Here is a 25,817-nt window from a genome sequence, read left to right on the forward strand (position 1 = left end):
CAAACAGACACGGGCGGAACATGCAAACTCCCCACAGCCTAAATGAGGATCGAACCCACGTCCTCTCGCACCACCCAGGGGCTGTGAAACAGCAGCGCTACTCACTGCACTACCGTACTGCTCATTTCAGTCTTAACCCCCTTTATACTGTACAACACGGACCATAAAGATATACATAACGAGTTTGTGTGCATGAGTGCTACGTTGTATAATAGGGTTCTGTTGCATTTTTTTTCACAATTTTCACACATTATTCATTTTACAAAGATTATAACATGGAATAATAGTTCTATAAATAAAGTACAGTATTACAATTATATTTTCATGCTTTGCTATTATTTTCACTTTCATATCTAAATCTGTTTTCTCCTGCTTTTTCTTTTCTGCACCACCAGAAAATTTTTGCTTGCTAGTCATTGGAAATAGTAAGTAGCTCAGATCACGAACAAAACATCCTCTAAATAAAGCAGCATCTTTGTAAATAAAATGCAGTCGCTGATTGCAGAACAACAATGGTTCCTTGCAGCAGATCGACCGACCGATGTTCTCATATAGCATGTGGAGCGGTCAACGTTAGACGTTACTACTTTGCATTGGACTTAAAAATAATATAAAAACGCTGATGTGACGGCCATCATCGGTCTTGTTGATCGTAAATTGTATATGTTGCAAGTCACGTACTGCTACGGCACGGTGGCACGGTGAGTAGCACTGCTGTCTCACAGCACCTGGGTGGTGAAAGTGGACATGGGTTTGATCCCTGCTCAGTCTGTGTACAGTTTGCATGTTCTCCTCATGTCTGTGGGGGTTTCCTCTGGGTGCTCTGGTTTCCTCCCACACTCCAAAGACATGCTGTTCAGGTTCACTCATAGTGTGTGTGTGTGTGTGTGTGTGTGTTCCACTGATGTACGGATGAGTGACCCAGTGTAAGTAGTGTATCTAGCAGTGTAAGTCACTGTGGTAAATAAGGTGTGTGTGCTGATAACACTACAAAGAGTTCATTGGAAGTTGCTTTGGAGGAAAGTGTCTGACAAATAAATGTATGTAGAGAACCACCAACAAATGCAAGAGAACAATAAAGAAATTTAGGTTGTTTCTATGCCATGAAAACAATAAAGACAGTAACAATCTCTTGACTCATAAGAAATACGAGTCCCTGCTTCAATGGCCCCTCCCACCAAAACCCCCCCCCCCCCAGCCAGGGCCTGCACTCTGGGTTTCCAGAGTTTCAGAGCACCAATGCGGTCTGTGGCCCAGTGGCCTTGCAGACCCGTGATCCCTGTTGGGCTTTGAGGCTCACATGGTCCCTGGTGTGTGTCACCGGCTACAATGTGCCAGGTGGCAGACGGAAGCGTACCATTTGGATAATGGGAGCCGGCAGACGGATCGGCGTGCGCTACTACCGCTCCACTGCTAGGGGATTCGATGGAGCGCTGCCACTGGGGCCAGTTTTGGCTGGAAGGACGTGGCGTGTGTTTTGGATCGGCTTCAGGCAGGCAAGCAGTAACTGTGATCGCTGACCCAGATTCGCAGCGGGGGCCTGGCCTTGCGGCCCCACGGCAGTCACCTTGCGTACGCTACAGGTATTGCCGAAATCGAACGGCCGGAGCACAAATCTGTGCATAATCAAAACATGAAGGGTGAATCTTATTCCGGGAAGCATTTTAAAGTGTATTGTTTGGGAGGTGGGTGGGCGCGGTGGCGCAGCGGGTTGGCCTGGTCCTGCTCTCCCGTGGGTCCGGGGTTCGAGTCCTGCTTGGGGTGCCTTGTGACAGACTGGTGTCCCATCCTGGGTGCGTCCCCTCCCTCTCCTGCCCTACGCCCTGTGTTGCCAGGTTAGGTTCCGGCTCACCGCAACCCCGCTCGGGACAAGCGGCTTCAGCCAGCGTGCGTGTGTTTGCGTGTGCGTCTGTGTTCGGGAGGCGCTATCAAGTCACTCTTGAGGCACAAGCGCCATGCCGTGTTCCTGGACGTGGCGAGAGCTGCAATCTATTTGTGTCAAGGCCCTATCGCAGTCCCCGTCAAACCGCTCATCTGAGTTATAGCTGCGGGTTTTCTGCTCCACGCTACATTTTGAGATATTTGGTTTGTGCTTGTCCTTACGCAAGGGCACGGACAGCTGCGTGTGTGTAAGAACAGCATGGGCAGGGCACATTTCAACCTTTTGTCATGGTACGGGGACGAATCCGAATTGCTGCCTTAGCCATAACGATGATGGAATCATATTCACTTGTCCTCAGTTCTGGAACATCTATAAAGCCATGAGGCAGAAAAGCTTTTTTTTAACATTTTTATTTATTAATGGCTCAATGCCATTTGTCTAAGACGTTAAATCACAGAGCAGTTTGTTTTCAATTGCAAGGGTGGCCGAGACAAACTACATAGCCTCGAGCGCAGCTTCCCTTTCTTCGGCAACGTGAAATATTTAATTTACCGCCAGAGCACACTGACCATATGGCCCGCGTTTTCATAAATTATTGGGTACCAAATGTTCACTTTTGAGATGTTGCGGTTAGAGATTTGCAATTCTTCCCCCTCTTTGCGCTTGCATCCAAAAAACTTGATATTCTCCCTGGTTTCATTTGCGCGTTTCCTCTTTGGCACACCTATGGATTGCTGTGTTCCCTCACGCAGATGCTCTGCTTTAAAGGGAAACGCCAGACTCACCTTTACCAAGTCCAATAAATGCATGCACCATGGCTGAAATCATCACTGTAGACACTGCACTTAATGAGTAAGTGATATAAATGTTACGCAATCATCTCCTGTGAGTCAAATGACACATAGATGTCTGTTTGATATGAAAGTGGAGCGGAAGATGTTATAGAATTCATATTAAATTAAGTGCATGCAACGGAAGCATTATCAGTATAATGAGTATAAAAATAATCATTTATGCAAACATTGATTTATGAGAAAAGGAGTGATTGTAAGGGTTTTGTAAGTATAACACGACTCTCTTAAACTTTTTTATCCCTCTATAGCTTACTTACATAACCATCGTTAAACTTGTATTATGTGTTTTTCTTCCATCTTGCTATGATGAAGAATATTACTGTACTTTCCTATGACAGTCATGTAAAAGATGCAGTTAATCACTGGTTTATGTTTCATATTTTTATAACAGCATTGCAGTCCAGCCAGCACAAGTACCTGCCCACCATGTCTATTAGAAAGTTGCCCCAGACACAATTTATTTTAAGATATTTTTATGTAACTGTTTTTTTTTTTTTTTTTTTTTTAACAGCCACTGATAGGCTGCCACACTGTTGAACTGAAAATCAAATCCAGCTTTTTAAGATACCAGCATGTAGCTTAAAAGATGTGCACTGTCAGAACACGGAGATTTTCATTTGCATGTCCTGCCGTTTGGATTGAAACGTTGCCCAGTTTGCCGTCACAAAGTGAAACTAGGTTATTGCACTTCTTTTCTTCCAGCAAATAAGCTGTTCTTTCAGCCCCACAGGAGTCACTCCTCTGCAGGATGGGTTCCCCTCGCTACCCCTGGTCTTCTTGTTTTCCTGCTCGGTATGTTATGGTCGCACATTCGCAGGTGCGGTCTCTTTGTATTCAGACGAGACGGCGCTTTTCGAAAAAGGATTTCTCAGGACGTGTCAGCCCTGACCCAGAGCTCCACCATCTCACCGCTTCATCATCGCGTATCAAAAGGCTGATGGTTTGCAGTGCGTTGGCACAACCTAGTGCCTTCATTTTACTCGGCTTCCCCGCCTTCTTTTGAGCTCAAAATGTCAGGTCTTTAGAAAGAGGGAGAAAGCATTGCTTGAACAAATAAGTGGAGAATAGGAGGAAAAGAGGAAGAGAAAGAAACACAAGTGCGGATCTGCATCACAGGAAGTGAAAACGGAGCTTTATGGGCAGTTTGTTACTACCGATATTATTAATATCGTTAGTACAATTTTTCAAAATCATTTGGAAACAGAACTGTGGATCTCTGGAAGGCACAGATGGAGGAATGTTTACTCGGCTAACTTGTCATCCAAACTGAGAAGAATGGCTGCACGGCCTGAGCTCTCGAAACAATGCGAGCTTCTCGTTGTAATCCAGTAATGACTCATTATGATGCCTTTCTTGACACTTGCTGACGTTAAAATTAATTCCTAAAATCCTGTTTTAAATTATAAATGCCATTTGTAATAAATTTAAATGCTACAAAGCTGGAGAGGATGGAACTCGGTGTGTCTGTAACATTTCAGAAGTCCTTGGTTTCTCTGATGAATAAGACAGGGGCGACGCAAAAACGTGAGCTGCTTTTAGCCACAGCTGAACGCAACCATCCAAATGCGAAGGCATGAAAACATATGTTTATGCATTCTGTATAACTATATTTTAGCCCGAGCTCTTGATGTCAATTTTGACATCGAAATGTTGTTATCGATAATACCGCATCAGCAACTTTAGTTCCCCTTTTTTTCCCGTTATTGGGGATCGGAGCATCTGACGTCATACAAACAGGATGAGATAGACTGTAATGGATTGTATGTACATGCTGTAATCTGCACAAATCATAACCACTGACATCCCTGCTTAGCATGACGTATCAGCCGGGTTCCTACGAATGATTGTCTCGGCGGGGAGTCATAATCTTCGGGCAAAGCGGCGGAAGGCCTCCTCGGTGCAGTGTTTACCTTGTTACGAGCGGAATCAATGACAAGGTCTGCTGAGATCTTACCTTTTCTGTGTCTGAGAAATAATATCAGGCCACGGGTGCAGAGGAAAAGGTTTCAGCGTGGCTTGATTGGTGAGTATATTGTCACACCAGGCTGCGCCTCTTTCCCTGCAGCGACGGCTGGGCGGACCGCTATGACGTCACCGACGGCTACGTGCAGGAGGCCGCTGGCGGCATCACCATCAAGCTCCAGTCGGCCGACGTGAAGTGGTTCGACGATTACTATCTGCGGCTGCGGCCCGACACCAACCTGCGCGACCCCTGGTTCCCCGAGTTCTGGCAACATCGCTTTCAGTGCCGCCTGAAGGGACACCCGCAGGAGAACCTCCAGTACAACCGCACCTGCACCAGTGAGTGAGCCGCATCTGGCCCTGGCACTGGCAACCGTGCCCAGGCCCACAGTCACGCACCCAACACCTTCCTTTGTTTTCCTCTTGGCCCCCATCTCCGTAGTTTCTTCTGCGGGGTCGACTTCATTTGTCATCTCATGACCTCCAGGTGCCCGATGGCTGTGATTCGCTCCGCAGCTGTGTCAGTCAAATTGACAACCGTTCTCTATTTGCTGTACACTCAACAGTGCTGAGATAGAATGGGAATGTAGTCCTCAGATGGGGCTGACTTACTTTCAACGGTAGCGGTTTACCTGAATCTCTAGTTACTTTGGGTGACGGAAGTCCGAACAGGGATCGGATCTGCTGTTTGCGGCCCAGTTTCGGTACCTGTAAAGAACATTTACCCTGCTGCCCCCTCCATCCTTGGACTTTTTCACTTTTTTTCCGTTTACTCAAGGATCCCAAACAACCTATGGGAACCTGTGGGAACTTGAGCAGGTCTGTAAATGACACGTGGACCAAAACTACAATGTCGAGACGTGCAAATTCAATACAGACTTTTTCAAAGCTGTAATTACCGCCGAAGGTGCCTCTACTAAATATTGACTTGAAGGGGTGAATACTTATGCACTTGGTTATTTTGTATTTGCAGTTAATTCAAAACTGATTTGCACAAATGTCTGTTCACCTTGACGAAGAGTATTTTACTGTTGATCGGTCTTAAAAAGAGTAGTTAACCCTACTGTGGTCGGCACAGCCGGTACTGTAGTGGTTGGAGCTCCTGCCTTTGGATCTAAAGGTCGTACGTTCGATCTCCAGCTGTAGTCCCCTCGAGCAAAGTACCTCCCCTCAGTTGCTCCAATAAAATTACCCCACTGTGCAAATGGGTAAGTAATTGTAAGCTTAACACTGTAAGTTGCTTTGGAGAAAAGTGTCATGTAAGTGAAGAAATGTAAAAAACAGACGGAGGAGTAGGGAGTGAGTATTTTCCACAGCAAATGTACACGAACCTGACCCGCTCCACCTGCCTTTTAACCAGGGAGTGAAATCAAAGTGTATCTGGCACCGCTAAGGCTCGGAATGAAATTAGAAACTATTTTGCTCCAGATATTCAATTGCCGGGATGTTTCGATGATCAGAGGTGAGAAACAGCTGGGCTACTCATCTCTCTGGTCCTCAGCGTCTCATTGTGTTTGTTGTTTTCTGTTATGTTTTCAGAACTTGAATGAATACATCAGTCGGGTTTATAATCCCCGTGTCTAAGGAGGGTATTTCTCTGAACTATTCTCATGGTAATTTTGTACACACAACTGTCTATAAAGACCCAGACTGAACTCGGCTCATCAGAGACGTCTGCATTTCCCCTCTCAGAGAAGCTCGATTGGCCAAATTAATTTATTCAAATGCTCCTTCCTGGCCATTATACCAGGGAGGGTTTTATTTTTAAATGTGCCCTGTTTCTTGCTATTCAAGTTCCTTCTGAACGCTGGTTCAAAGACCACTGTGCTAATGACACTCTTTGAATACTACGAAAAAAAATCAAACGTTAAAAACTGGATTTCATGTTTTATTTCTCCCTGTTAATGATATACAGTGGGGTGGAAGTGCTGGATATGTGAGCTTTTTGAAGTTCAAACAAAGGTATTATTTCTCAAAGGCAAAGTGCATAATAAAAACAGGTTGTTATAATTCCAAGTGGCATTGTGGGTAGAATATGTAATGCGCCCCCCCGTCCCCCCAACCCAACTTCGCTGTAGATAAGCCCTGTCCTGAACAGGAGGTGCTTTTCTGCCACATTATTTTGACCGTGGAGGAAAGGGCTTTCATCACACCAGATAGGACCTCGCGTGATGTTTTTTATTCACCTACAGGATCCGACCGCAACTGTCGTCTTGTGACACAAGCGTCTGCCCCTGGGGGTCCGCTGCTGTCGGCAGTTCTAATGCACAACCTCGCCTGGGCCGTCCACGCTGGCGAACGATCTCGTGTTGAAGTTCTCTGCTGTAGCTAGATATATAGACACGGGTTCATTCTGGGACACCTTGCATCCCTTGGCTCTGTGCTTGTATTCAGGTTATTTAGGTTTTGTTTTTGAGGTTATAATCCAGATGTGGGAGAGAGACAGGTCACCATGTCAGGGGCACCAGGCGGCGTAATGGTTAAAGCTGCTGCCTTTGGTTTGAGAGATTGCAGGTCCAATCCCATCTCCTGTTGCCATACCCTTGTCAAGGTACTTGTGCTCCAGTAAAACTGTCCAGCGGTCTAAATGGGTAAATCAGCGTAAGCTGCTTTGGATAAAGGCATCAGTTAAACAAATTAATCGAGAGGGTCGTAATGTATCATTTTAAATTTCTTTTTGCTGTGCAGAGGCTCCACTTTTTCGCTTGTTGAGGGTTGAGAGAAATCATTCCCGTGTGTGTCACCAAGAGGATTATCTGTGATGTCACAGTTGGTGTGACCGGCGTTTGGCAGGGAGGGACAGATCAGCTCAGTCACAGTCACACGTCCTGTAAAGGGTGGGCTTGGGGAGGGGGGAGGTGTGTGAGCTGGTCTGTGGGGCGATTACATTTTACTCCTACTCAGCTATCATTTTGAAATGACAGCTACATGTAAGAGGCTCCTTGTTGCATTTAATACAGCCATGATAATTACCGATAATAACGAGGCACAAACACAATGGCAATAGACTGGAGTGAATGTGAAATGTGTTCACTCACCAAGCAGATGCCTGTTAAGATCACCCAAGAAGAGCAGAAAATGTGCTACCGGCGTGAATCAGCTCATTTACACGGTGTTGACCAGGGCTGTGGAGTCGGTACACAACACGCTCGACTCCGACTCCAGTAACCCAGTAATCGCTTCTGACTCCGCGACTTCGACTCCACAACACTGCCTAAAAGTTGCACGTTATTTTGGGGGTCGACTTATCCGGCGAATATAGGCCTAAACCTATATTATACCTCTAATTTTTGGGGGTCCATTTATATGCAAGATCGATTTATATGCCGGCATACACGGTACTGTCACGTGGAAACGAAGGGCCGGGGGTGGCTGGACCCAAGCGCAGGATCGGTCATCAGGAACCAAGGGATCAGGCAAGTTCTCGTTGTCGGGGACGGGCGAAGAGTCGGTCGATCGGCAGTCAGAGTGAGAGCGAGGATCCATGGACTTGGTCGCGGGAGAAGGTAAAGGGTCGAAAGCTGGGGACTGGAGAGAGGAAGCAAGGGACGAGGAAGACCAGGACATGAGATGGGATGGTTGTCTCAGCGAGATTCTGCGAGTGTAAGGGAGTTGAGGAAGATCTTTTAAAGGCGAGCGCTCAGTCAGGTGCTTGATTGATGTCAGATGCTGTCGATTGTGGTGCGGGCGTGGACGTGACAGGTACATTTAGTTGAAGTCGATACATTTTTACAGACAGCGACTCCAGTAACCCAACAATTGCTTCCGAATCCAACTCTACGACTCCGACTCCACAACACTGCCCAAAAGTTGCACGTTATTTTGGGGGTCGAATAAACCGGCGAAAATTGACCTAAACTTATATTACACCTCTAATTTTTGGGGTTCGATCTATATACATGCCAGCAAATACGATACATTTAGTCGGAGTCGGTACATTTTTACCGACTCCGACTCCAGTAACCCAACAATTGCTTCCGAATCCAACTCCACGACTCCGACTCTACAGCACTGCTGTTCGCAGCTCATGTTTGGTGTTCCTGAGACTCAGTAACAGGACAAGGAACGGTGAACAGGTTCGAGGGACGAATCGGTTAACAATCAGGCCCGAACAGCAGTGGGGACAGAATGTTTTTAGTTTCAGTTTTTTTACATTTGCTTTCATTTTAATGTGTCTTGAAATGAATAAGGTGGTTGAAGTATAAAACCTGGGTAAGTGTTTTGCATTTATTGTTGCTATAGCTGACACTTAGTCAGAACCTGAGCAGCGAATAATTGAAGGTAGTCTGTATTGAACAGCTTTTATTGATTTTGATTTGTTCTTAAAGAGACTTTGGGATTATGAACAAAACCTGTTAAGATGTATAATCCAACTGAGTTCTTCGGCTAAGGAGCCACTGTATTTTAATTCTGCCTAACCGTCGTTTGGGATAAACTCATGTACATTTCTAGCGTTTGATGGGCTTTTCCCCAATATGTGCTGTCGATGTATGACACACGTTTGGACGTGTTGTTTTGCCACCCCAGAGAAAGAGTCCTTACGGCAGCAGTACGCTCAGGACACCAAGATGGGCTTCGTCATCAATGCCATCTACTCCATGGCCTATGGGCTCCACAACATGCAGAAGGCCCTCTGCCCTGGCTACACCGGCATGTGCGACGCCATGAAACCGATCGATGGACGGAAGCTTCTGGAATTCCTGATGAAGACCAACTTCACGGGCGTGTCCGGAGAAGGCATTCTGTTCGACGAGAACGGGGACTCCCCCGGCAGGTGAGAGATGCACCCTTGCTCGCAGAGCATTCCTGCAAAGGCTGTTGCTGCAAAGTGCCATCGAGTGCGTAAAACAGAGTTCCTCCGGAAAGTTCTGTCCTGCCCTCATGCCCTTAGCGCTGAAAGGGCTGTGTCCATTGTCACGGTGATCGAGTCCATATGGTTGCTTCTCCTCCGCTCTTCTAGTTCTCCAACTTTCCCAATCATCACTGTCTTTTCGAGAGAACTCGGTCTTCTCATGATGTGTACTTCTCATTATTTCTGCTTCAAGTGACAGTTCTGGCATGGTTTGATCCAACATCCGTTTGCTTCGCTGGCTGTCCATGGGGTCTCTAAAAGTCTCCTCCAACACCACAGTCCAAAGAGTGCGTGTTCTGTCGATAACGTCCACCTTTCACATCCATATAGCATTGAAGATTACCGCTTGAACCGTGGTAACTGTCTAATTATCCCACAGCGGTACCAGAGTCTAACAGAGACGCTGATTACACTGCTGTCAATCTGTTGCTGGGCAGCACATCTCCAGTCCTCAGGGGCCCTTTCAGTTCTGGTGTATTTCAGCCTCTTCGCTGGCGGCTCTAACTCCTGTGAGCCGAGCCAAACCCGGAGAAAGGATCCAACTCATTGAAAAACATTCCTTATCGATTCAATTAAGCAATTAGAGTTTTTAGTGCCTTACAGGGCTAAAAGCGACACTTGCCACCCCCCCCCAGGTACGAGATCATGAATTTTAAGAAGATGGGCAAGGACTACTATGACTACATCAACGTGGGCAGCTGGGACAACAGCGGCCTCAAAATTGATGACGAAGAGATCTGGGCCAACAAGAACACCACTATCAAGTCGGTCTGCAGCGAGCCGTGTGACAAGGGCCAGATAAAGGTGGGTGACGGCGGCACCTGTGTGAGAGACGCCCTGTCGTTGCAAGTAATTGAGGTTTTTTGTCACAGTTTATTCTGCAAAGGCTGCGCTTCTTGAAGAACGCTCTTCAGCGAGCCATCGGCAGCGGATATTATTACCCAACCACTTCTCGAGTGCAAGGTTTTTTTTTTGGGGGGCTCTCTGACGGGCAGCGGCTGTTTGTAGTCATTTTGGTTTTAGCTTTTGCCCTTTTCTTCTTCGATATTCAGCTGACAAGGGCTCTCCTCTCAGCCGCTCAGGTGAGGCTTTCCGGCAAGTTCTGTGGGAGATAAGGGTCCTCCTCTCTGACACTCCAGACACTCCATAAAGGCTTTGTGAAGAGTTCATCGGGAGGCTCTGCGATGGAAGCTGGTGACGGGCCCACAGATGGTGCCTTGATGCGATGGGGTCGCTTAACCCAACGAAGCACTGCCTCGATCTATATTGTGCTCCGCCTCTTCCCCACCCAGGTGATCCGCAAGGGCGAGGTGAGCTGCTGCTGGACCTGTACGCCCTGCAAGGAGAATGAGTTCGTCTTCGACGAGTACACCTGCCAGGCCTGCGTGCTGGGCTCCTGGCCCACCGAAGACCTCACCGGTGAGTCCGACCTCCACGACCTCTCCTCCTCAGCACCGTCCACGATGTGGATTTCTTGGCTTTTCCTTGGGCTCGCAAACACGGACCAGCCGTGCGCTTTCCTCGGAATGAAAATGTTCTGACTGAGGTGCAGACTTTCACACTGATTCCGGAAGCTGCAGTATCTGCACCTCACTTGTGTACACCGAGGACACACACACATCTAGAGAACTCTCGTCCACAGCTTTCCATCTCGGTATTTCCACTATGTTCTTGTGCTCGACTGTCAATGAGCAACGGGAACCTGCTGACTCCACTCCGTACCGTTTCATAAAATTTCATTAATGAATTTATAATGAGATGCTGTCGTTAGGCACTCAGAGTAAGTTTTCTGGGAAATCTCTGCTGGGGAAGCATGGCGACGGTCCTCTCAGGGGAAACTGGCAGTCGGGAACGGTTTGAAACACACCCATCTGAATATGCATTCGTTACACACATTGCGGTAGAGCACAACTGGCTTACCAGGGAAATTCAGTTTTAAAATATACCGAGCTGCTTGAAAGTATGTGAACCCTATAGAGATGGTCATTATTCTTGTATAAAACATTAAAATAAACTTACACACCTGATTCTACTTACTTGGTTTAACCAGTTCAACTAACATTTATTTAGCAAACACATTTTTTCCCAAAGTGACTCCCAATGAGCTCTCTGCAGTGTTATCAGCCCACACACCTTATTCACCATGGTGACTTACACTGCTAGATACACTACTTACACTGGGTCACTCATCCATACATCAGTGGAACACACACACACACACACACACACACACACACACACACACACACACACTCTGTCTGTCACTAACTCACACACTATGGGTGAACCTGAACAGCATGTCTTTGGACTGTGGGAGGAAACCAGAGCACCCAGAAGAAACCCAGACAGACACGGGGAGAACATGCAAACTCCACGCTGACTGCGTGGGGATCGAACCCACATCCTCTCGCACCACCCAGATGCTGTGAGACTCGCTGTCCCACCCGAACTCAGCCTTCACTTATTTTTACAATTGGTCATTACACACCTATCATGTCACATGAGAAACACTGATCCTCATTCAATAACCGTTTCATGGTAAAACTAAGGGACACATGGGGTTCGCATACTTTCAAGCAGCGCTGTATACTGTCGGCCGTGCTGTGGATCCCGCTTTAAAACGAGTCAGAAGAGAAAAAACATTATCCAGTAAACATGAACACTGCGCACGGAAGAGTCCCTTCAAAGGTTTATTTCATTAGCTGTGTGTGCGAGGGCCTCGCTCCGGTAGACGACTTGTCGGGAAAGCGAGCGGACTCTTCCGCGGCTCCGGGGAGCACAACAACAAATTAAATTTTTTATTTTTTGATTTGAATGTCAGAAGAAAAGGTTGCGGCTTTTCGCAGGAGCACAGCGTTGACCTCGTCTGCTGCCGTACTTCCGTATCTCAAACATTCATTTGTCCGCATCCTGCTTCGGTTCCAGAGACACATTCGAACCCGTGTAAAAAATGTTTGATCAATGAGCAAAAGCAACAAAGTAGGAAAACGAGCAACAAACATAAGAACCGAAAGAAAGGTTGTAGAACTGATCTTTTTCAGACAGTTCTGGGTCCTCTGGAGTCTCGCTAATGAGGCACGAATAAGATTGAAAAAATGGTTTATTACAGTTGTGCAGAATCTCACCGCATGTTACCGCACTGTCCTCTTATACCCCCAGTCTCCCTTATCTGCTCGCACCCATAAAACAGACCATCCAAAGGTGTCCTAAACAGTGGTGCTTTGCATTCCAGAAATTTCCACAGCAGGGCAAAGCAAAGGGGGGGCACCAAAGGTAAGGGAAGGCAAACAAGTAAGGGATAGTGATGTGAGAGCAAAAGACATGAATGAACAACTTATGGTGAATAATATAATAAAAAGTCATTAATAAATAAGTGATGGTGTATTTGTGACTCATGCAAGTACTCTCAAACAACAGTGAAACAGTGGTTACCTTCGGACCCAAAGGTTGCAGGTTTGAATCCCTCCTCCAGCTGTAGTACTCTTGATGAAGGTACTTATATGAGTAGCTCCAGTGGAAATTACCCTGCTGTATAAATGGGTAAATCGGTGTAAGAAATGTAACATTGTGAGCTACAATGCAGAAAAGTGTCAGCTGAATATTATGATAATAATAATAATTACACACACACACACACTTTCTGAACCGCTTGTCCCAGACGGGGTCGCGGGGGACCGGAGCCTAACCCGGCAACACAGGGCGTAAGGCCAGAGGGGGAAGGGACACACCCAGGATGGGACGCCAGTCCGTCACAAGGTACCCCAAGCGAGACTCGAACCCCAGACCCACTGGAAAGCAGGACCCGGTCCAAGCCACTGTGCCACCGCGCCCCCACATATAATAATAATTATTATCATTATTATGAGGAGGTAGGGTGCCACAGTGGGTTTGACCAGGTCCTGCTCCCTGGTGGGTCTGGGGTTCGTGTCCCGCTTGGGGTGCCCTGAGATGGACTGGCGTCCCGTCCTGGCTGTGTCCCTTCCCCCTCTGGCCTTATGCCCTGTGTTACCGGGTTAGGCTCCAGTTCGCTGTGACCCCACTTGGGACAAGCAGTTTCAGACAGTGTGTGTGTGTGTGTGTATTATTATTATTATTATTACTTCCAGACTGTTACGTTTACCAGGTACCCAGTACTTAGCTGGTTTCGGCGGAACGTCGGGTGTGCTCTGAGCAGTGCTCTGCTGTACGGCTGGCTGGTCCTAATAAATTGCATTTCCGTGACCTCTACACGTGCACTTTACGGACTTGTCCTCGTTGTGGACAGTGTATGAGGACTGAGTCCTTATGTTTGCTCAAGTCTGGCCTGAATTCCAGCTTCTGGGGAGCAGAGCATATTGGAGAACCTGGAGCGGTGATGAAAATCTCAGCCCTTCCCGCTCTTCTCAGCTCGGGAGGGTCTCGGGGGAGGATTGTGTGCCTGGCTGCTGGGTCTCTGCGGACACGGAGCGCCGGGGACCGCAAAGATAAACTCCGCGGTGCCGCAGTCCGACAGATCGGTCCACCGCAATAACAGTACCCTCGAACCCGCAAAGGCCACCGCTGCTCCGTACGCAGAGCGGCTGGGGAAAGCTGACTGTTGACCCGTCCCACTTGCCCATCATAGACTGAGGTAAAAGCATCATCAACAGCCTCCGTTATGAATAGATGCTGCTGATCCTCCATAAATACAGAGCTAAGCAGTCACTTCCCAAGCCGTCGCGTTCATCGCTGTAACCGTGGGCGACGACGTGCCGCGGGAACCTGCTCAGCATCCGCTCGTCCTCAGCCCATCTTCCCTCGTTTGGAAGACGCATATTTATATAGAATAAATGGCGATTTAGAGCGGCTGCGTTCGAGAGACAGATAAAGAACCTGCTCGTCTTGTTGCCAGTAAACGGTAATCTTCACTTAACTGCTCCCTTAGGTGCTGTGCAGAAGATGAGCTCTGCGTTCCACTCACTGAGCCACTCGGGCCTTTTTAAAATGTAAACGACGTTAAAGCAGCACTCCATCCAGTAGGTGCAATGGCAGGGGGCGTGGCCAAACACAGTTAAGGTCCTCTGCATTTCTCTTTGACGCTAACGACTGTCGGGTCTATGGGTGAATTTATTCGTTTTTTAATGGCTTTACGGGTTCCTTTAGTGCTTGTGTTTCCTAAACAAGAAGGATCCGTGTTGTATTTAAATTTGATTTTGAGGAGTCGTTTATGGTCGAGCTGCGTGTGGGAAACGGCAAAATGTTGCCAGAAGAGACGTAATATTAGAGGAAATATTAAATCACCATAAGGGCGTCACATCTGTGTGCACAGGCTCCTTGTTGTTATTTGCCTGCACACAGAAAGCCGCTGCTGTTGTACTTATTTTCAAAGCTTTAATGATGATAAAAAGCTGGATATTTTTCTTTATTCGTATTTTTCTCCCTGCTGCATTATTAGTTTGACGGGTAGCGCTGGTCGGACTTGTCTGGAAATAGGCGCAGGTAACTGCACTTTTCCCCAAGAAAACAGCAGCTGCACGGCTGCGTTCGCTCGGCGTTTGGAGAATGAGATTATTTGTGGAACATCTGAGGAGGATTTGTGGAACTGGGCACCAACCAGGACAGAACGGGCTGTCATAATTATGGAACTGAATTTTAACCCTTTGTCATAATCACTGCTGACCAGCAGGGGGCAGAGGCAGCACCTGGAACCATGTCTCCCTGGACATAACCTTTGACCTGCTGTGACCCAGGATGCATTGAGTAGTGGGTGCTGATAGTCCAAGACATCCTAGTTGCTGAAGCTCCTCCCCCTTCTCTAGTCCTCATCTTTCACGAGACCTTAGTCCAAGACATCCTAGTTGCTGAAGCTCCTCCCCCTTCTCTAGTCCTCGTCTTTCACGAGGTCTTCCGGTACCTGGTGGTTGCTCCTCCATTTCTTAGGTGTCCCTGGTCTCTGACATCCTTCATTTAGCTCTGGGTCTCACATACTTGTCTAGTCCTTTGGTTTTTGGCTCCCGTCTCCTTCTCTAATCCTCCCATACCTCATGCGCTGTGTTCTTGGGTCTGCACTCGGTGGTCCTTCGGAGAATTCTTCACAAACCACGCTCTTCAGAAGCCCCGGTGGTGTCCGACTCCCTGAGGGCCCGACGGGAGGAAAGAAGTCACTATTAAAAGCAGGAAACCCGACCGTTAGCGGTGATTGGAGCTGCTGCCCTGGAGGAGCCCACACAGATCATACCCAAACGCGGCAGGCTGGGCTCCCACGAGGCCGTCTGCCGTTGTACCCCTGGATGGGAAAAATGTACAGTTACACGCATGACTAAAAACACGTTTAAAAATGGATGAGGTGGGACTCTAACCACGGAAACTGCGTGGTCAGCAACTACATAAAACTGTGTAATTGGATCTTATTTTTACCATGTATCAAAGTACTCCCTGCAGTGTCCACACAGAACAAGTCAGGGGACACCAGACTCTTTCGTAATATTAAAATTTAACGCCAAGATTTCCCTCGAGTTCAAGCTTTGTTCCCTCCTAAGCATAAAAAAACACAGTTAAATTCAAATGCAAAATTTCAACTACATTTGAAATATGTGAAATCACCATATCTTTTCCTGATTTACACATATTCTACTTTTAAACTTGTTGAAACATCTAGGGGTTGTGGGTTATAAGGTCATCGCTTATTTAATTATTATTAATTTGTTGATCACCTGACAATGTTATCAAAAGTAACCCATAGTATTTGACTTTCTAATACACCAGGATACTTTACCACAGTGATTCAGGGCACAGTGAGTACCTATATCAAGGATCCTACAGCAGGAGCAGGCACTGGGACTTGAACCAACAACCTTCAGGTTACAAGTCCTTAACCACTGTGCTTCCTGTTGTAAACAGGGTTCACCATGAAAGCTTTTAGCAACTGAGACAAAATTATATGTCAAATGCTTACTGCATTGTGCACAAATAACACATTAAACTTTGCGATACAGGAAACGCATTAATTGGGTAGAGAAGGGAGCATCAAGAAGAACTCATGTTGTATCCATAATGTGACCAGGCGCTTTACTGTGGTAATAAACCACACTGTTAGGGGCATTGGGGATGGGATATATGATATCGTGCGCCGCTCTCAGGGGATCGGGGCCGCAGCGAAAACCCTGATGTTTTGGGGTTTATTTGAAAAGGGGAGCTGATGGAGGTCGGAGTGGAGCTGCGGCTCCAGGGTGTCTCCGTTTCCTATGATGCTCCCCCGGCGATCGCTGTGTGGGACCTCAATATCAGGGACTGTAAAAATTCACATTAGAGGCGGGAAATTTACCAGAAGGTACATTAGAATTAAAAAAAAAATTAATCTGAAACATGCACAACATTCCTCATATGGTTATGAATCGCCATCGACACCAAGCAACCCCAGACATGGGCTGTAAACACTGTGGAAATGAGTTGAATCAAGGTGGGCCCACACTCCCATGCTGTTTAGGTGCTCTTTACTACGCCGGAAGGTAAAAGTACGTTACCTTCGCTCTGCAACAGAGCAAAATTCTGGAAAACATGTAAGTGAAGAAAATTCACTTGAAATATGCAATGCAGCATCTTCAAAAATTAAGAACTATAATGCTTGTAACACAAGACGTGCCACAGAGTGTTTGGCTTTTGGTTGCAATTCTTTTTCTGGTTTCATCAATCTAATGAAGGGCACAGTCTTCTGGATTCTTCCGGTACTTTCTCGGTAAATCCGAGGTGCCGCCTTTCTTCCGATTTTTTTAAAGGGATCCCTGCAAGTTTATGGCGTCGCGCATCAAGAGGCGACGTAACCGGTTGTCCTTCGAATCAAGTGCACTAATCTCTTGCCTGGGGTCCTGTTTCTGCTCCTGTTCCCCAGGCTGCGACCCCATTCCGGTGGAGTACCTCCGCTGGGGAGACCCCGAACCCATCGCCGCCGTCGTTTTCTCCTGCCTCGGCCTCCTGGCCACCTTCTTCGTCACCTCCATCTTCATCATATACAGGGACACGCCCGTGGTGAAGTCCTCGAGCCGCGAGCTCTGCTACATCATCCTCGCCGGCATCTGCCTGGGCTACCTGTGCACTTTCTGCCTCATCGCCAAGCCCCACATCATCTACTGCTACCTGCAGAGGCTGGGCGTCGGCCTCTCGCCCGCCATGAGCTACTCGGCCCTGGTGACCAAGACGAACCGCATCGCGCGCATCCTGGCCGGCAGCAAGAAGAAGATCTGCACGAAGAAGCCGCGCTTCATGAGCGCCTGCGCCCAGCTGGTCATCGCCTTCATCCTCATCCTCCTGCAGCTGAGCATCATCGTGGCGCTCTTCATCATGGAGCCGCCCGACGTCGTCCACGACTACCCCAGCATTCGCCAGGTGAACCTCATCTGCAACACCACCAACCTGGGCGTGGTGGCGCCGCTGGGCTACAACGGCCTGCTCATCCTCAGCTGCACCTTCTACGCGTTCAAGACGCGCAACGTGCCGGCCAACTTCAACGAGGCCAAGTACATCGCCTTCACCATGTACACCACCTGCATCATCTGGCTCGCCTTCGTGCCCATCTACTTCGGCAGCAACTACAAGATCATCACCATGTGCTTCTCCGTGAGCCTGAGCGCCACCGTGGCCCTGGGCTGCATGTTCGTGCCCAAGGTTTACATCATCCTGGCCAAACCGGAGCGCAACGTGCGCAGCGCCTTCACCACCTCCACCGTGGTGCGCATGCACGTGGGCGACGGCAAGTCCTCCTCGGCCGCCAGTCGCTCCAGCAGCCTGGTGAACCTGTGGAAGCGCCGCGGGTCTTCCGGCGAAACCCTCAGGTAGGCACCCGGTTCCGCCGTGGGGTCAGAGGTCACCGGAGGTGTCAGAAGGATCGGGCTCACGAAAGGTCTCGGGAAATTCTTTAGTTGTAATGGGAAAGAACTCATTTGTGGGTGGCATGGTGGCAGAGCGAGTAGTGCTGCTGTCTCACATCGCCGAGGTGGTGCGAGAGGATGTGGGTTCGATCCCTGCTCGGTCTGTGTGGAGCTTTCATGTTCTCGCTGTGTCTGTGTGGGTTTCCTTAGTGTGCTCTGGTTTCTTCCCACAGTCCAAAGTCACCCATGGTGTGTGTGTTTGTTCTGCTGATGTATGGATGAGTGACCCAGTGTAAGTAGTGTATCTAGCAGTGTAAGTCACCACAGTGAATAAGGTGTGTTGGCTGGTGACACTACATAGAGTTTGTTGGAAGTTCCTTTGGAGAAAAGTGTTATGGAGTGCTTAAGGGGTTATGGTGCAAAGGTTACCTGAGGTCAATGTTCCCCTTCTGGTTGGGCTGTGTTTGAAAGATGCCTTCTTTCAAAGGCCAGTCTGGGTAAAAATTTTCTGCAGAAGCAATTCGGGAATCTGCCAGTTCACTTCCCAGGAGGGGAGCTGCTGTTTTACCATAGTACAAAGTACTTAAACTGCTTCAGATAAATACCCAACTTTATAAATGGGTTAAAAGTTAAATGCTAAGCTATGTAAGCGGCTTTTCGATAAAAGGAGCTGCTAAGCATCTAATTAGCTGTATGAGGTCAAGAGGTCACCTGACAATAATGAGCGAATGCAGCTGGACGTGTGGGTACGAGAACGGGCGAATTATGGTATCGCAAGAATCGCTTTACCTCGGTCACCTTGGTTTGACCCTGGATTTCATTATGTAAATGCTCCAGTTGGCGCCGGTTTTCACTCTTCCCCCCGGTGCACGTACTCCGTTTAAAAGGGTGATGGAGTCCGTACTTTGGAGCTACTCTGTGCTCTAGAAAAGGCTCGGTCGTGTTGCAATAACGCCGAAAGTTGGACGTTTGGCTTTGGGACGAAACGGCGGCGAACTCGGAGTCGGCCTCTGTCGCACACGGGACGCTTCTTTAACTTAAATTTCCCTCCCTGAAAGGCACCGCGGTCCTCTGGAAGTGTCCTTTACGTTCGAACCCCGTTCGAGGACAGAGTCATTGACAGGAATTCACAAAGTGCAGGAGTTTGCGCTCAAGCTGAACTTGACTGAAATTCCCTCCAAAAAACACAGAGGGGGAACTTTTTAGAGCTCGCGGCCAACGGTCGCATATCAAAGGGCGAGGGACTCGCACTAGTCAGCGCTGCATTATTTCTTGGCCTCGGGTGCGAGATTCTGCAGGGGCGGCAGGTTGATTCTGAGTTTGCAGACTCGCGTTCGAACCCCTCCGAAGCGCCGTCCCGTTCGGCTGCTCTGTGGCCCCTTTCAGCAGCAAGCGGAAAGCTACCCATAATTCTCAGGGCGGCCGAGAGGGATGATGAACGTATTTTTGGGACGTGATTCTGGGGTCAAATGCCGAATCACGTAAACCTTCATCTGACCTTTGACCTCTTGCGTCTGAACAGACGAACATACGCGGCAGCAGGTGGCGTAGCGGTTAGAGGCGCTGCCTTCCCAGGAAAGGAGCACAGTTGAAACTCCACTGTCGCTGTAGTTCCTGTGATCAAGGGTTTTACCCTGAACCAATGCAGTGAAAATTACCCTGCTGTATAATTGGGGGGTTCAACATGTGTCCCGAGGGCTGCACCCCCCACTCCAGCTTCTCATAATGTAGCCTGAGAACATCAGTAAAATTATTACTATACACAATACCTACTATAAACACAACACAATAATAATATATATTATAAACACAATATACGCAACAGCTTCTATAAACACTATAAATTGAATCACACGGAAACACAGTTATAGTTGAACACACACACCTAAATAAGGGACCTAAGTGTGGGACAGCTAGCAGTATAGTGGTTGTAGCTGCTACCACTGCACCCAAAGGCTGCAGGTTTGAATCCCACCTCCCCCTCTAATACTGCTAAGCAAGGTACTTACCCTGAATTGCTCTAGTAAAATTACCCTGCTGTCTAAATGGGTAAATAGTTGAGTAGATTAATGGTGTGAGCTGCTTTGATGAAAACTGTCAGATAAATGAATTCATAAGTATGTAACTGGTTTTGAAATAATGAATCAGTTTAGTTGTTTAGGGGTGCGGTGGCGCAGTGGGTTGGACTGCAGTCCTGCTCTCCCGTGGGTCTGGGGTTCGAGTCCCGCTTGGGGTGCCTTGCGACGGACTGGCGTCCCGTCCTGGGTGTGTCCCCTCCCCCTCTGGCCTTACGCCCTGTGTTACCGGGTAGGCTCCGGTTCCCCGTGACCCTGTATGGGACAAGCGGTTCTGAAAATGTGTGTGTGTGTGTGTGTGTGTGTGTTTAGTCGTTTAAGATGCACTGTGGTACTTTTTACATAGACTCTCGAACCCGTTCGCTGTGACTCCGGCCCTTGCAGCGCCCTGCATTGTGAGCATCTTAGTGAAGAGACCCCAACGACCCCGAACTGAGTGCTGAGCAGCGGCGTCTGCCGTGTGACCGCAGGAGGGGCAGGCCTCCGTACACAGGCCTCCATAGAATCCCCTTAACCGCTTTTCTGGCGAGAAATTACTTTCAAAATGCAAATGTGCTGATATGAAGAGCGCGGCAGGAAGAAGGCGGCAGGAAGCCCAGAGCATCCGAACATCAGACGGCCCTCTGTTTTCCTCCTGCTGACAGCTGGCGCAGAGAGGTACCGGGGTAAATCCCAGCCAGGCGGCACGCACACTTTGCACGGTCCACACGGCACGCCGAACGCTTTCCGCGAAAGGCGGGCTGCGGACCGGCTCCCGGTTCGACAGTTCTCGCGGCGAAGGCAGGATTCCCAGAAAATTCCAGATGACGCCATAGTGACGGCCCGTGGGGGGTGGGGGTGATAAATATCACACTGCAGCGCAGTAACACGCTGCACTCCACAAACTCGCCCTGATGTAAAGAAACGCGGTCAGTACGGGCATACCCAGATTTTCCTGCGGTTGCACGGTCGCCGCGGTCAACGTGCAGTAGAGCCGTCTCCCTCAATCCTTGCTGTGTGTGGGTGTGTGTTCCGTCAGGATGCGTGTTGTGCGTGTTTGCTACTTCCTGCGACGAGGAGCACGGGCCAGATCCTCAGGACGGCCCTTGACTGTGGACTTTGTCAGATGCTCCCTGCGTCCCATAATTCTTTATGACCCCGTGTGATGAAATCAGACTTAATGAACACTTAATTATGAAAGACTTGTGCTCCCAACACGACCTGCGGAGAGTTGAGCTCCTCGCTTTGCCTTCGTTTCCGTCGTTCTCTCTCGCTGCCTGCTGGGAAAACCGATTGTGTTATTCAAGACGACCAAATATTCGTTACAATAATTTCATTTTTGGTAAATGAAATCTATAGGGACAGCAGGTGGCGTCATGGTTAGAGGCGACACCCTGCAACTGGAGGTCCCCTGTTCTAATGGAACCTCCCGCAGTTGTTAGAGATGCCACCCTGCACTCAAAAGACCCAGGTTCGAACCCCACCTCCTGCTGCAGTACTCTGGATCAAGGTTTTTACCCTAGTTTGAAACAGTAAAAATGACTCTGCTTTAGAAATGGAGTGTCAGGTGCGCTAGAGAGGCATGTCAAGGGCCGCTAGTAGTGTAGCTGTCAGAGCTGCTGCCTTTAAAGTCAAAGGTTGCAGGTTTGAATCCCTCCTCCAGCTGTAGTACCCATGAGTAAGGTACTTACCTTAAGCTGCTCCGGTAAAATTACCCAGCTGTAGGATAACAGTCTAAGTTTCTTTGAAGAAAAGTGTCCAGTAAATGGAATCCCTGTTAAATGTATAAGTTACGTGAAGAAAGCAGCATAGAAAATATTGATTTTGAAAGCTATGACTTACAAATAGAAGCTTCTAAGGACTGAAAGATGAGATATTACTTGTATATTTTAAGAAGGGGTGGCGGCCCATCGCCGGCTCCTCAGGCTCGGCTCGGCTCGGCTCTCCTTCCACTGGCACTGTTCTCTTTCCTTGCCGACAGCTCCAACGGCAAGTCGGTCACCTGGGCTCAGAACGAGAGAGGTTCCCGCGGCAACCACCTGTGGAAGCGCCTGTCGCTCCACATCAAGAAGCGTGAGAGCAACCAGACGGCGGTGATCAAGCCCTTCTCCAAGGGCCCCGAGGGCCGCTACGGCGGGGACGTCACGCCCGAGTCCAGCGCGAAGATGCTGTACGAGGTGTCCGAGGTGGAGGAGCACTACCCCGTCTCGACGTACCGGCCGCACACGCCCTCGCCCATCAGCACGGTGAGCCAGCGCGCGCGAGGACACGACGGGCCGCCCGTTCCCACCTACCTGAGCGAGCAGCCGCCGCAGCGGCCCAGCCTTCCGTCGCAGGGCTCCCTCATGGACCAGATCAGCTGCGTGGTGAACCGCTTCACGGCCAACATCAGCGAGCTCAACAGCATGATGCTGTCGAGCTCCCCGGTGGGCGGGGCCCCGGTGGGCTCTGTGGTCGAGGCCTGCCCGCCCCACTTCCTCATCCCTCGCGAGATCCAGTTGCCCACCACCATGACCACCTTCGCCGAGGTGCAGCCCGTGCCCGCCATGGAGGCCAACGGCTGCTCGCAGGCCGCGGGGAGGGCGTCGCCGGCCAGCGACAGGGACGCGGCGCCCGGTTCGCCCGCCGTCAAGAGCGAGCTGGAGGAGCTGGCCACCTTGACTCCGCCCTCTCCCTTCCGGGACTCCATGGACTCGGGCAGCAGTTCGCCGACGTCGCCCGTGTCCGAGTCCGCCCTCTGCATGCCGGCTTCGCCCAAGTACGACCGGCTCGTGTTGAGGGACTACAGCCAGAGCTCCTCCTCCTTGTGAAGTGGGCGGAGTCAGGGGGCGGGGAGGACGGCGGTTTCTTTTCCTGGCCGCTCGCGGAGGCGATCGGTTCCGGGCAGGAAGGTCCCGCTGCAGCCTCCGTCCTTTGCGCGATTCCGCAGCAAAAACACACATACGATGTCAGACGGTCGGAGCGTCTCGCATCCGGACGTCTCCTTTTGGTAGTGGCCTTATCCTGCAACTGCTTTCAGCTAATTAGCGCTGCCCTGGACGTCGGCGATCTGACCGCTTCCGGGACGGCCGTGACCCCACAGTGTAGCCACTGCCAGCTGCGTCGAGAATCCAAGGGCTGTTGCGGTGGAACGCGGCGGGCGGTCACCAGTACGCGACCGCCGGGGGAGGTGTGCCCCGGGGAGCGGTGTAAATACGCACGGGTGCGACGGACCTCGCCGCCAACCAATCAGAAACGCTGCAACAAAGTGCTTTGCTCCACATCCATCAAAGTCTGTACATACGAGCGACACGAAGGAGCACGGTTGTCGTACGAAGCTCCTTCTTGTACGCCGCTTTTCTTACGTTCTTTCTACCGTTTGAGTTTCCTTTCTACTCTCCTTCCATGGTTCCCAGCAGAAGCGGCTCGCCGCCGTCTCCTCCAGGTCTGAATGTACGTTGTGAACGGGGACCAAAGCCGCCGTGGGGGTGCGGTACGTATGCCGCGCACCCGGCCGGCCCGTGCTCCAACCGCAGCGGCGAGCGACACGCTCCGCAAACGAAAGGCCTCGACGACATTGCGCCGCAGCCAGTTTCCCGGCTGGAGGTTAAAGGGTGATCTCGTGCAAAGTGCTACACGTTAAAATAGAGACGTTCGCCGATCGATTGGGCCGAGGCTTCGCGAAAAGCCTCCCTGTCTCATTTCTGCCACTTTCTCTCTCCCGTCGAAAAAGGGCTTTCTGTGTTCGAGGCACATGATGTACAGCCGTCGCTCCCTGGCGCTCGGAGGCCGCCGTCCTTCCCCGAGGAGCAGGGTGAGGGGAACGACGGAGGAGAACACAAAGTGAATTAAAAAGCCGGATGAAACCTCATTGATACGGGGACAGTTTTTTAAAATTATTATTAATCTTATTTATAATCTATCTCGGAAATGACTTAACCGGGGTGGGAAGGCCATCGGCAAAACGTCGCCTAAATTTACCGTAGTGCATAGCTTCTGTAAATACCAAGGGCATGATGCTAACGTGGTATTTTTCCCGAGCGACAAAGGTAATCCTCCGTTCGATACAAAACCCAACGTCGACGTGGCTTTTTAAAATGATGTTGATAATTATGATAAATATGCCTACATGTACAATTGTGTTGAACTGAATGTTTAAAAAAAAAATCTTTTTTTGGTTTTTCAATTCAACTGTCTGGTGAGTATATATGAGAAAAAATGAGTATGAATATAGTTACTTGTGCCAAAAGGTGGTGTGTGTGTGTGTGTGTGTGTGTATGTGGGGGGGGGGGGGTCTGTGTGCTAATAGAATCAGTTCTTATTCTTTCAGATGTATTTTTTTTTTCTAGAACATTCAAAATGTTGAGAAATGAAGCAATACTAACAAAACAATAGACAGACGTAAATACAGTATTTACGGAGAAAATACAAACGTACTTAGACTGTACTTTTGTTGAAATGCTATATTTATCTCTTTTCCTAAAATAATACATTTTAAGTCGTAACCTCAGTCATTTCAGGTCTACAGTAAAACAGCGGGTTTCACGTCAAGGAACCAGATCCCTGCTTTGCTTTAATTAATTAATTCACTTTAATTCATTGTGGAGACCCTGCTTTTCCAGTAACACGCAAACGCGCCTCTTAAAACCGTACATTATTATTTTTTCAGGACTTCAGCATAAAATCTGAAATTTAACCAGAAGGTCCTGTTGAAGATTTTTAAGTGTTAAAAGGAAAATACGGCACTTAGGAACGCACGTGTCATTATTAGCAAGGGGGTCGTTGAAATGTAACAAATAGATGGAACAACTGAAATTAATTTTAAGACGAGCGGCTGCAGTCGTGTTTTTTCCTTTTTCTGTTTTTTTTTTTTTTTTTTTTTTTTTTGTCAGAGGTGGGGGGGGGGGGGGTCATTGCAGCGCTCCCTGCGCGGTCTGGGCGCAGTGCGGTTGTTCGGTCGTCCTTTTCGCGCAGACTCGGCAAACACGAAACGCGGAAAGTTCACGCGTGGCCCGTCGAACCAAACGCGTCCCACAACGACGCCTACGATTCCAAGCGTGGGCCGCAAAAGAACATTTTTTTTTTTTTTTTTTTTTTTCCTTTCGCTTCAGTTCCAAAGGAAGTGTGTTCATACGCTGTATGATCTCGCGGAGAAACACCTGGGGACGATACCTGTGTGACGTGCACCTTTCTCGGGTGTCCCTGCAGGGGGTCTGCTGACCGTTCGGTAGGATATGACTATGAGTGTTGTTGGCCAACAACAAAAGTGCTTTACCTACATTTAGGTTACGGAAAATCCACAGTGTTTTTCATAACCAAACAAGTTACAATCACAATCAGTTATGAGGAATAATAATAATAATAATAATAATAATAATAATAATAATAATAATATCATGCTAAAATTCTGTA

General features: G+C 48.8%; 1 protein-coding gene across 1 annotated transcript in view; it reads left to right on the forward strand.

Moving 5' to 3' along the window:
* The window catches only part of grm5b (glutamate receptor, metabotropic 5b), a 73,018-nt gene extending 49,782 nt beyond the window's left edge, over positions 1-23,236 (forward strand). Inside the window, exons 4-9 of the mRNA XM_029255643.1 lie at positions 4,802-5,037; positions 9,226-9,472; positions 10,186-10,354; positions 10,843-10,969; positions 17,397-18,336; positions 22,408-23,236. Coding sequence (XP_029111476.1) covers positions 4,802-5,037; positions 9,226-9,472; positions 10,186-10,354; positions 10,843-10,969; positions 17,397-18,336; positions 22,408-23,236 — 2,548 coding nt within the window. The remainder of the gene's footprint in view (positions 1-4,801; positions 5,038-9,225; positions 9,473-10,185; positions 10,355-10,842; positions 10,970-17,396; positions 18,337-22,407) is intronic.
* Positions 23,237-25,817: the final 2,581 nt, after the last annotated feature.

Source organism: Scleropages formosus, chromosome 10 (assembly GCF_900964775.1).
Source record: "Scleropages formosus chromosome 10, fSclFor1.1, whole genome shotgun sequence".
Classification (NCBI taxonomy): Eukaryota; Metazoa; Chordata; class Actinopteri; order Osteoglossiformes; family Osteoglossidae; genus Scleropages; species Scleropages formosus.